At 53.2% G+C, this 12,350-nt stretch overlaps 1 protein-coding gene across 3 annotated transcripts in view; it reads right to left on the bottom strand.

The window, feature by feature from the left end:
• PDE4A (phosphodiesterase 4A) overlaps positions 1-10,887 on the bottom strand; it is a 32,782-nt gene extending 21,895 nt beyond the window's left edge. Inside the window, exon 1 of one of the 3 annotated variants that reach the window (XM_051971508.1) lies at positions 10,705-10,887. Coding sequence is in view for 2 of the 3 variants with exons in the window: in XM_051971505.1 (XP_051827465.1) it covers positions 6,545-6,876 (332 nt within the window). In the remaining variant the exon portion in view is untranslated. Of the gene's footprint in view, positions 1-839; positions 1,131-6,544; positions 7,317-10,704 lie in introns of those variants that run through there. The other 2 variants (XM_051971505.1, XM_051971506.1) reach the window with 2 other exon arrangements.
• Between the last annotated feature and the right edge of the window lie 1,463 nt (positions 10,888-12,350).

Here is a 12,350-nt window from a genome sequence, read left to right as displayed (position 1 = left end):
CTACCTCCCGGTGACGCCCGAGCTCCGCTGTGCCCGAGGGCAATGAATGCCAGGGGACTTGGGCTAGGTCCCCACCTCATCGCCTCTTGCTGCTCAGCAGGGAGAGGGAAGGATCCCAGACCAACCGCAGAGCTAGGGGACTGTCTCCACTAGAACGTGCCCTCCCTCCCTTCCCCTTTTCCGCCACCACCCCTCCCCGTAAACCCTAGCAAGAAATTCAACTCCAAGATTAGACAGGTGACAAACCCCCAGATACAGACTCCGGAAAGACAAGGACCCAGAGACAGAGAACTTCGGGACGCTCCCCACGCAGCTTTCGATTCTCCCGCAGTTTCGGTCCCTTCTCTAGGGGAGGAAAGGGAATCATCTTGATCCAACTCAGTCGCCACAGACCCCACCTGCGGGTCTTGTCCCTGCATCCCCCGCAGCTCCGGTGCAGCAATTCGGGCCAGCAGTGCTTACTACTAGGGCAGGTGCACTAAGAAGGAGGGGCTACAAGTGACCCCGGGTTCTGAGATTGGGGAAAAGAAAGCGTCTGGGTTTCCAGCTCCAGATGATGTCCACTCGCGGAGAGATGGAAAGTAGCGCGACCGAAACACTTTCATCACAATTAAGGTCAGATCCCTCTCTATTCTGGTCTCACTGTAGAACCAGGGCTGGTCTCTTCCCACCCGACTCCCCAACTCTATCCCAGGCAGCAGAAAGAGAGGCGGGCAATAAATAGTTTTCCCGCCGCTTCCGAGAAGAGCTTTCCTCAGCCAGACACCCCACCCGAGGCCAAACTGGGCTGTGGGCAAGGCTTGGGATGGGTCGAGGGGGCGCGGGCCGGCCGCACTTACCGAACCCGGACCTGACGGTGGGAGTCCCAGAGCCTGCGACTGGGCTGCAGCCGCTTTCGGAAGGTCGGGGAGTGAGTCGAGAAGAAGACAGGCGAATAGGGCGGCGTGAGCTGGAGGCTCGGGGGCCTGCCCGGGGATGACTCCGGCAGGAAAGCCTCGTCCTCTGCCTCCGACTCTCGCTTGAGTACCGGGCCGGACAGCAGCAGCTTCGGGATGCTGCCCACTCTGGGCCCGCGGGCCATGACTGCACACGGGTCCGGGGCCCCGTGTCCTCGGAAAAGCCACGTGGGGTTCAGGAGAGACGGCTGGAGGCCTGGCTGTGGGCCCGCGCCACCTCCCTGACTCCGCTGGGGCCTCTCCTCCAGAGCCAGCGGCTTGGTGAGCGGGGGGCGGGGGGAGTGGGAAGGTCTGATCCTGCGGCCCCGCCTAGCCCAGGCCGGGGCCCTGCATCTGTGTTGTTCCGCCCCATCCTCTGCCCAGTGCCCGGCGCCCAGTCCCGGGCTCCAGTCCTTCCGGCTTTTCTGGAGGGGCAGATTTGGAGAGAGTCGAGGAAAAGAGCTGTTTAAAGCAGGAAGCCCCCAGAACGCCAGCCCTCAGGTCTGAAGTACTGTCTCGAGACTAGTAACCTTAGACGCAGCCTCAGGACTTCCAAGACCTCTGGACTCAGTCAAAGTTCCGCGTGCCCCTTGGATCCTTTCCGGCAGCTTTAGGGGCAGCCTGCACCCAGACGGTCTCCTTCCTCCTCAGACCATATATTTGGAAAAGCGGAAGGCCAGTCTGCTAGTCCTTAATTGGAAGGAGGGGCCACAGCCCCTGGACAGAGAGAAAGGACCCGTCGGAGGAATTCTTATTACAGGGGCGCGCCCGTCTCATTCTGGACTTTGCAAAGCCGCAGTTACAGTGAAGCGCTGTCAGGACCGGTTCCACGATGGCTTCGGATTCAGAAGCGGTACTTCAGGCCCTGAGATCAGCCAGAGTAGCTCCCGAGAACGATTCGCTGCTTGTGCCCCAGACTCCCCCTTCAGGCCAGGGGCTCCAAGCTCCACATAACTCTGCTCAGACCAGGGTCTTCCTGGCTGTATCTGCGTGCAGCCCGTATCGCAATGCGTGGAGGATTGCAATTTTTGTTGATGTGGGTATTCCCTCCATCATCACAGATCGCAATCCCTCCATAATTTAATCTTTGCAGGATCCATTACCCGCAGACATCCTGGAGATCTGTTTCTCCGAATTCACCTAGGCTATCTCAGAGGTTAGACAAACAGTCTTTTGCTTCTGCCTTTCCTGCTCAAAGCCTTTCCAGCTTGGTAGAACCCGTTGGGTTTTATCCATGTCTGACACAGACTCAGAAACCCCAGAATCATCTCCCCACAGGCAGGAGGCATCAAGGAGACCTTTAGTGCAGTCAGAGGAGGTGGGGATCATTCCCGAGTCTTAGACCGAACCCTTAACCCAATTTTAGTCTGATCCTAACTACACTCACAGCCCAACCACAGAATGACCTCCATAAATCTCATTGATCCAGACAGCCACATACTGAACTCTTGACTTCAAACTCAAGCTTATGATAATATAATAGCATTTTACATTGGATGTTAAGATTTGCAAAGTATTTTACATGTTATCTCAGTTGATCCTCACAACAACCCTGGGAAAGAGGAGAGATTATCCCCATTCTATAGATAAGAAAACTCAGATATTAAGTGACTTGTCCAGGAAGACAGATCAAGTAAGTATCTCAGGAAGTCTTTAGAATTCCAGTCTTGCTGATCTCTAAGCCCAAAGCAAAATTCATAAAACTACCTTTTGAATTATTGGTCCTGTAACTCATAATTCCCCACCCCACCCCCTGCATGATCCAGATTTAGACCCAAGCACTAGGATCTATACCTCACCCTCATTCAGGTTTATCCTTACCATAGGGTAACTATGTCTTCTCACTATCAAATTTCATCTGTGAGTGTAGGACTTTCTTTTTGTTCTGACATTTTAGTTGTGTCCTACTCTTCATGTTCCCATTTGGGCTTTTCTTGGCAAAGATACTGGAGTAGTTTGCTATTTCTTTTTCCAGCTCATTTTACATGAGGAACTGAGACAAAAAGAATTAAGTGACTTGCTCAGAATCAGACAATAAGTGTCTGAAGCTAGATTTGAAATCAGAAAGATGTCTTCCTGAGCCCCAGCCCAGTACTCTCTATTCATTGTGCCACCTAGTTGCGCTGGGCTTCTCTAGAGGTACACATAACCCCTCTTAGGGACAGATGCATTGTGATACCCCTTGTTAGGCTAAACCCCAGAGAGGAAGGGATCTGACATAATGACATCTCTATCTCATTTTACCATTCTGCTGTGATTTGCATGAAGTTCTCCCACAGAGGCTAACAAGAAAATAACATTTCTATTATTTCAAGGTTTGTAAAGCTGTGAGACACTGTACATGTTTACCCTTATCTCATAAATCAGGAAATTGAGGTACATAGGGGGTCATCTATCTTCACACAATCAAGTGAAGACTCAGGCCAGATGTGAGTCTAATTCTTTCCTGCCTAGGATCTTCCCACACACATGCTTTGATTGAATCTTGAATGGTAGATTTTCAGGCTCAGGGACAAAAGAGTGGGAGGAGAGACTTGGGGTACCCATCTTTCTGTGGCCCAGAGCCTAGGAATTGGCTGGCACAAGAAGCTGTTTGGGGCCCTGCTAAGATTAAACATCTCCAATGTGGATGGCTATTTATAACCCAGGATGGGGGGCACCTTCTCCCACAGACTGCCTCCCTGCTCTCAGAGCTGGAGAGAAAAGGAAGCTCTCCTTTTAACTAGGGGGGAGAAGGGTTTCTGTGAAATGACTAGGGACCCAGGATAGAATTTGACCTTGTCCCTTAGAATTTGATCCCAGGTAAGTTATTCTCCATCTAGACCTCAGTGCTTTCCTTTGTAATCATTATCATCACAATTATGTTTTGGGCTACATAAGCCTAAGCTCCTTCAAATTCTGATTTTCAGAATTTCGGCCATTCGGGAGTTAAGCTTCCTTCCTCCAACATACACTCCACTGGTCCCCACACAAGCCTTAACTGTTTCTCAAATAATGCTTTTCCTATCTTCAAACCTAACCAAGAGTATCCTACAGTCTAATGGGGGGGAGGAGGATGATAAAGGGTGAGGCTCCAGGATCCCTTGTTCCTGATTTCCCACCATCACTGGTTATTCATTCCTGCTATAGAGTAGACATTTCTCGAGGGCTAAGTGGGGGTCTGCTGGACTTAATCAGGAATGAGGGGAAAGAGTGGGGAGCCAAAGGGATTCGCCAAATCGATCAGACAGTGGCCACCAGAGGGCGCCAGGAATCTAGGGACCGCGGGCCGAATAAAGGATAGAAAAGGAGGGTTCTCTGGACACAGTTCGAAGTTCTGAGAGTTGGGAGAAAGATACTTGCAGGGGTGGAGGAGTAGAGCAGCAGAAACAGAAAATGACACAGCAAGGCACCGTCAGGACTCAAGGTCTCAAACTTAATGCTCTCCAAAGTACGGGCAAAGTTAAAGTCTAGCATCCCAAAGAGCTTCCCTTACTCCTCCAGAGGCAGCTCCTCCCCTTTCCCTGTGAAAAAGGGATAGAGACTTGTCTACTTGTTTCAGCGCCTATTGCTCCCAGGCCCCAGGCCCTGATTTAGAACTCTTCCTGTTCCTGAGGTTACAGTTGTCTTGTGCTAAGGCGGGGCTTCCCAAATCTGTCCTTTCGAGTTCCAAGTTCCATCTGTGTCCTTCTCGCTATCTTTGTATCTTTGTCTTTCTCTGACAGGTTCCGCGCAGGGGTCACGTTCCCCAACCTTTCCTGTGCAGTTCTCTCGGGCTCCATCTGCCTCCTGACTGGAATGTCAGCCCGTGACTCAGCCCCGCTAGGGGGCGGGCGGGGGTGGGAACTCGGAGTCTCAATCTCGCATCCCCGATAGTGTGCCAGTGTGTATGGGGACTGGGGGCTCGATGGCGGGTGGCACAAGATGCCTCCCTGTCTCCAGAGGAAGTCTCAGTCCCCCTCATCTTCCTGATGCTATTAGCAAGAAGCCCTTGGCTCGCTGTCACCCCTAGAGCACACTGGTCCTTTGCTCCCGCCCTCACCAAAACAAACAAACAAACAAACAAACAAATCAGAGCAAGCTTAAGTTTAGTGGAAGAGGGGATTGATTTCCCCTTCCTCCGTGCAATTCCTTGAGACCAGGACCAATTTGCCTGCCACCAACTGTGAGCACAAACGTCCTGGACAGAGAGGGAGGAGACAAAACACATTTGGGCAAGGCGAGGAAGACAGAATTGTTAAGATACAGAAGAAACAAAAATAAAAAGGAAAATGGAGATAGATATAGAGATGCACAGAGACAGGAAGAGAAACAACAGACCGAGAAACTCCCAACTACCACAGTCCCTGGCCCGGCAAGGGATGTCCTTATTTTCCTCATCTCCACTTTTAGCCCAATGACGGACAATTTTGCCCATTACTCCCTCCCTTTGCTGTGTTTCCCCCCTCCCTTTGCTGTATTCCCCGTCCCAACTATAGAGAACTCTACACGGAAGCCCTAGGTTTAGGTTACGTATCTCCAGTGTCTACAGGATCCGTCAGATCTAGCCACCCACTCACCCCCCCCCCCCCAACGACGGAAGGAGGCTCAGCGCCTCCTGGTTGAAACAATCTCCACAGGAACTCCGAGTTCACTGCAGCGACAATAACACAGCGGGCATGAAATTCCCGAACCCCTGCAGGGGAGGTGGCTCTGTTATAATAGCCCTCAACGGAGCCTGGAACCCCCTCAGTTCTGCCCTCCTTTCTTACTGTCCAGTCCGAGTTCTCCTTCCACCGCCACCACACATCCCATAGGCAGCCTGAGCAAAACTGAGACTTAAAGCTCTGCCCACGAATAGGTCCAGGGGTAGGACCCGGGGACTCAAGCACCCAGCCCTAAGAAGCACCTATACTGGACACAAACGCCTTAGGAAAAGCGCCCCCCAAAGAACCTATCTCTCTTCATTAAGTTCCATGTCTCCTTGCCAGCTTGTTTTCTTTTGCCACCGATCACTGCCTAGACGACGAGAGAGCGACTGCTTCTTCAGTCGGCCCAATTACAGTATATCTATCCTTAAAAGCTGCTTCTCCTTGCAGCCAGGATACAGATATCTTTCGGCCAGCACATCCCGAATCCCTGAAACTTAGCGACCCTCCCTCCAAGCCAGAAACTTGATCTCAAATCCTATCCTAGAGCCCCCTGAGACTCCAAAATAACACCTACAGTCTACAACACAGGACCTTGAAAAATTACATCACGGCGACCCAATACCCCAATAGACACCCCTCTCCCCCGGGGGCAGCGGGGGGGCTCAGAGCACTGACCCCGGAGCCCAAATTAGCGCCCTCTAGGGCCCCCAAACAGTGACTACAGAAGCTAACATAGTTTGACGAGATTCTGAGTTGTGGACCAGATCATGATATAACATCTCAGATTGCCCATCACCATGATCTGGAATTCCAGATTGGAGTTAGCATAGTGAACTGGTCCTAATTTCAATTAAGCGGTTTTTTTTTTGAGACCCCAATAGATCGCTGAAACCTTGAGACAGCTTCCTTGATGCCAGGCGTCTAGCGCCTCCTAGCGTCCTGCTCGAGTTCCCCCCCTCACCAGCACAGGGGCGCCTCTGTTCTAGCCGCTTCCCTTACCGTTTGCCGCCGCTGCCACTGGCCGAGGTCCCATGGAAAGAAGAGGGCCAGGACATGCGGGACTTGCGTAGGCCAGGCCGGTCACTCGTGTCCACAGCATCAGCACGCTCTATGGGCCGGTGCGGAGCTCGTTCCCGCTCAGAGTCCCCCCGCTCTGCCCCCTGCGCTCCGCGCTCCCGGTCTGTGTTGTCAGAATAGCCACGCTGCTGGATCCGGATCGGGGTCCGTGGCTGGCGCCACAGGTGCTGGGGTGGCCTCAGCGTGGCCTGGCCATCCCGAGCCCCAGGCAGCGACAGGGACAGGCTCTTCTTTGAGCAGGGTGGCGGCTCCATTCTGGCTATCCAGCCCGCCCCGGTTCCCTCTCGGACCCCGGCTTTCAGTGGTACGCAGCCCCGTGCGCCCAGGCCAGAGTCCTTGCGCTCTGCTTTGCCCGAGCCATCTTGCCCCAGAACCAAAAAGGGCGGATGAGGGCTAGCCCAGGGGCTCCGGACACAGAGTCTAGGGGTAGCGGGAAGAGCAGAGTGGGGGACAGAAACACAGGTCGCTGCGGGGGCTGACAGCAGGCACGGCTCCTGGGCGCTGAGAGGTATTGGGTTTGGATGAGATTCGCTGGAGCCCCAGAGCTTTCGGCAACGAAGCCCTGAACCAAAGAGCTTGGAACCGGTAGGGGCTAGCGGGGAAAGGCACTCTTCTCCCTGGGGCTCGGGGGTCCCAAGGGGCGCCCCGCGCCCCACAGCCGGTGTCAACCCAGCTGCTGCCGCGGCGCCGCCGCCTCACTGAGTCCGCGGCTCCGCGCTCTGCTCCGCGCCCGCCCCGCGCTCCCGCCCCGCCCCCGCTGCCGCCATAGCAGCTACAGCCTGCTGTCAGCGCCGCCCCCAGCCCCTAAGCCCTAACTTGACGGGGGGAGGGGGAGAAGTCTAACCTGGGGAGGGGGGTAGTTAGACCAAAGCGGATTTCTCCCTTCGTCTAATAGGTCTCAATTACACGCACGCGATTTTCCCTACCCAGCCAAGTACCACCCCACCCGTTTGAGTGGGAGGGGACCCAGTGCCCTCCCTTTCTGCAACATCGCCCAGGAAAGTACAGGCACTAAGGAGTTAACTCGGTAAACCGACGCGGGGAAAGCTCAACTTCCGTCTATCAGTCCTCTGTCTGTCAGTCAAAGGGGGCGGAGTCAACAGCCGAAGGTCTTAACGGGACCGTGTGTGACCATCTGTGAGTATGTGACAGTCTTTGAATGTATGAACGTGTGTGTGGATGGGAATGTGACCGTGAATGAGTGTGTCCGTGTGTGTACCTGTGCATGTGTGTGCACCTTGTATGTTTTCATGATCTATGTGACTGTAAGTAGTATGTATGTGTGCGATTGAATGTGTGTGTATGAGCCCATGCGTGGGTCTGGGTGTGTGTCTGAGCGTGCATGTTGTCTAGAGTGGGTAGAGGAAGGAGCCGACTGGAGGAAATACTTCAGCTAGTTGAACACTAATTTATCGGCGTCTGCGGGGAATCCCTGACTTGCAAAGGGGAAACTGAGGCATTCTCTCTGATGCTCCGGGGGGAAAAAAACAAATACCATTTTCAAGGGGCTGTCGGGATCCGGGGATCATTTCTTAGCTCCCAATGTGGGTAGACTGGACTCTATTGGTGGTCTGGGGAGAGAAGGAACCTTCAGGCTACAAAGGAATATACGGCCTTTCCCGAGAAGTAAACGGGGAGCGCACCGTCCCCTATCCTTCCGAGGCCACCGAGTCTCCCCACCCCCCACCCTACCCCCTGCAGCGCCTAATTCTGGAGGCCGTGACTCACTCCCCGCCGCCCCCTGCGCCCTGCGGAGCCGAGCCAAGTCAACCGCAGCCGAGCAGGGTTGCAGCCATAGTCTGCGGGTCCTCAGCCCCCAGCCCGGGATCCCCCCCACCATCCCTACAGCCGGTTGCTGACCTATGATATCCCCACTACCGCATCACCCATCCCCCTCCCCAGTCCAGTGTATACTGCGCGTCCCTCCATCCTTCCCTCTGAAAGCAGTGGAATAGTCTATACCATCCCCCCCTCCCTTCCGTACTCCCGCCCCTCTCCCTCCAGCGCTTTTATAAAAAGAGCTGCCAATCTTGCTGCTGCCGGAGACCAATTTCATCCCCCACAAAGCTCTTCTAGTTCCCACCCCTTCCCTTCCTATCTTCTCCCCCCTCCCCCCTCCCAATCAGGCCTGTGCTCCTTAACAATAAGGGATGGAGGTGGTGGACTCCCAAGCCTGTGAAGAAAGGACCAAGGTTTGGGGAAACTGTTCCCAGTCGGGATTCCCAATCCGGACTCCTCCCATAATCTAAAAAGGGCAGAATTCCCACACAGGGACCCTCCTCCCCAAAAAGGTCAGAACCATATGTGATGAGTCCTCAGAAAGAATAGTGTGTCCACCCACCAGAGGATAAAAAAAGGGGTGACCAGAGGTCCTGAAGCTGATGCTTCATAACTCATCTGTGCCCCATAGAGTTGTCTGGATTTTAGGGTCTGGGGTTAAGAAAGGCATTGGTAGTGTCAGTAAAGGAGGCATAGTGTAAAAAAAAGAGTGCCCAGCTTGGGGACCTATAGGTGGCAGGGAAGAAGGAAAAAATGGATCCTGGAGTTGGCAGAAGGACTGGGAGGTCCTTACAGGTTGGAAATAGCTAGAGATCAATAGGGAGATTATATACCCAAGTACGTGGTGCTGGAGATTTGAGGCTCCTAGGTTGAGGTGGCGTGGGTAGAGAGAGGCACTCAAAGCCATATAAAAGGCTAGAAAGCCATCTTCCCTGTAAATATCTCTCCTCCTCCCTCCCCCCACCCCCCAGCTCCAATTACATCAGAAAGATTACAGGATCAGCAAAGAGGGACAGGTCTGTGGAGAGCAGGAAGTGAACGATGAAAGAACACCTCTTTTGCCTGGCTGATGGATTCTCCCTCTTTGGAACCTACAGCCTAGGAGCTTAGGCCAGTTCACCAGGCATTGTTCCCATTTTCAACCTCAGTCACTCTTAGTACATGAGAAATTCTGTATGATGCAAAAATGGCCATGATGTTCCATCTTTGTACTATGATCTTTTCCCTTTCTTCACATATCCCTTAGTTGCATTTGTCTAATGTTCTCAGAATACATATAAGACTGTGGCTTACCTGAACTATATTGGTTTCAGCAATCTGGAGGCATTTAGGGTTTATTGAATGTATGACTGACATATCTCCCTACTAGTCTGAGGACCATAAAAGTAGAGTAAAGCTTTATCCCAATTTGTATCTGCCCCTAAATAGTATAATATTTGGCACAATATGTTTTTTGACAACTCCTGTAACATATACTTTCTAATCTATAAAAATAGGAAGAATATTCAGACATTAGACTTGTACTATCTCAGAATAAGATGAGGAAAGCACTAAAGTGGAAAAAAAATGCTTAGAAATGTAAGACAAATTGTCCTTTTCATCCAAAGGAAGGGGCAGAAGAAAAATACTGAATTAGGAACCAGAAGATCTGGACTCTTGAGTCTGTTCTGATATTAACTTGCATTGTGGCCTTGAGCTATTCCTTCCCTAATCTGGGCCTCCGTTTCCCCATCTATAATAGGAAGTGATTTGACAAGATGATTTCTAAAGTTCCTTTGACTTTATGAGTCTGGTTCCCCTAATATGTCAGATCCTGAGAGGGCCCATCCTAGATCTGAGCCCTTCGGCTCCCAGGTATGCCAGGATTGCTTTGGCCTTGGTTTCAAAGGAAAGCCAGTGGATTGAAAAATAGGGGGAATCAGAATATGAGCAGTCCTGCTTTCCGGAAGCAGAACTGGTCTGGTTCTTAATGGGATAGCTAGACTGGGTTCACATACACCCCTTGGTTTCTCTTACCCTCCACTATGACCATGGATGCCCTTATGCCAGGGAAGGAGACAAAAACCAGACGTTAGTTGTGTGGTGAGGGGAAAAGCAGTGTTGTATGGAATTAAAGAGTTGGAGGGCTGGCTTTTCTAACTTACTACCTGTGTGACTTTGAGCTAGTTCCCTCGCTTCTCTAGAACTCAGTTTCCTTCTCTGTAAGTCGGTGCTCCATTAAATTTCTGAAGTGGCTTCTACCTTGGACTCTCCCAGGAGAGTGTCCCTCCCTCCCTTTGCCCATTGCCCACCCTCCTCCCTACCTGTTAGGCTCTGCCCCGGTGACTGAGATGAGGGGCGGTATCAGCAGCGCCAGCGTGTTGGGCCGAGGCCGTGGGGCTACATCAGCGGGTTCCTGGTCCACCCAGCCCGAGCCGTAGGGACCGGAAGAAAGGCGGCGGAGGTGGAGACGAGGACGCAGCTCAGCGCCCAGAGTGTTGCCCCCTGAATGGGAGAGCCTACAGCGGCTTGACTCCCCAGCCTCCCTGGGCCTCTGCAGAGGGCAGGATGGGAAGTGGGTTTTGGGCCGTGTTCCAGTCCATATTTTCCCCTCGTCCTCCCCCTCAAACCCCCCAAGGAACGCCCGTGTTTCTCTCTGAATCCAAACTTGTGAAATGGCACATTTCAGAAGGATATGAATCCCATTTAAATCAGTACACTCCTTAACTGAGAGATTGTCACTGATCGTACTTCAGGTCCCTAGCTGCTTCGTGCTCCGCCCCTAGACTGGCCTTAAAAAGTAGGGGAATAGTTCGTTTCCAATGCCCCACTCCCTCTCTTGTCAGATCAGAAAGATCAGCAGGAACAGGATTGGGGGCTACATACAGAGGCTTGGGGAGGGGGTGCTAATTCCTGCAGGGAGCAGGCCGTGATCTGAGCCCCTTCAGTCTGGGGAAGGCTATCCAGGCACCCCAAACCAGACAGCGCAGGATGGGACCTCAGATTCCAAAACAGGGGTGATGGACACCGGGCGTCTTAAAGAGAGCGGCCAACAGAGGGCGCACTAACAGACCCTCTGTAAACTTGCGCCCAAGCTCCTACCTGCCCGGCCCCGGGACCCCAAACCCCGTCTCACGCGGGCCGGGTAGCGCACCTCGTCTCCACTCACAGCCACGGCCAAGAAACTGCGACTTCTCCTCATCCTGCGGTCCCTAAGAAGCAGGGGCCATGGAGCCCCCAGGACAAAAGCCTGGAGGGGGCGTGGAAGCTCCTGGGAAAGAAAGAAGATGGAGAAAAAGAAAAAAAGACAGCAAGAAACAAGGAAAGGAAGAGTGGGACTCTGGTTAGAATACCTTGCTCTCTTCTAGTCAAGTACCCCTTCCACGGATAAGAGGTTGAGAGCCCTCCCTCAATATCCTGTTTCCTCACCACCAGGCCTTGTGCTCACTTCAAATTGCCTCCCACGCAGGTAAGCTTGTCCTGCTCCCCCAGCCCCAAATAGACTATGTCCCCTCCAACGTGGGAGCCTCACGTGCTCCAAGTTTCGTCCCCCTCCTACTAGCCTCTTACCATTCTCAGGCCATGTCTCCCTCCCGAGTGGGATGCTCTTGGCTCGGGCCATGTCGTGACTCTCCCCCTCCCCCAGGCTCAGGCTGCTCCCTGTTTCTCGGGCGCCCCCTACCAGCCAGTTCCCTCCCGTCCCAAGGCGAGATGTCAAAGGAATCCCTCTGTCCTCCAGCCCTGATGTCATTTCCCCAAAGCGTGACGCCCCCCCTGCCCGGAGTGGATGAGGCCCTTACAGGGGGAGGGGAAGGAGCATGCTGTGACGTTGCCTCTGGTTGCCGCGGAAACGGATGACGCAGAATGTGCTGGGTGGCGTCAATGCTGCGTCCCTTCCCCGCGGGGTTCTCCTAATCGAGGAGATCCCAAGTAATGACTGGCAGACTCCCCCTCCCCATCAACCCGCCTC

The sequence above is a fragment of the Antechinus flavipes genome, chromosome 1 (assembly GCF_016432865.1).
Source record: "Antechinus flavipes isolate AdamAnt ecotype Samford, QLD, Australia chromosome 1, AdamAnt_v2, whole genome shotgun sequence".
NCBI classification, from domain to species: domain Eukaryota; kingdom Metazoa; phylum Chordata; class Mammalia; order Dasyuromorphia; family Dasyuridae; genus Antechinus; species Antechinus flavipes.
This window is presented reverse-complemented; position numbering and strand designations above follow the sequence as displayed.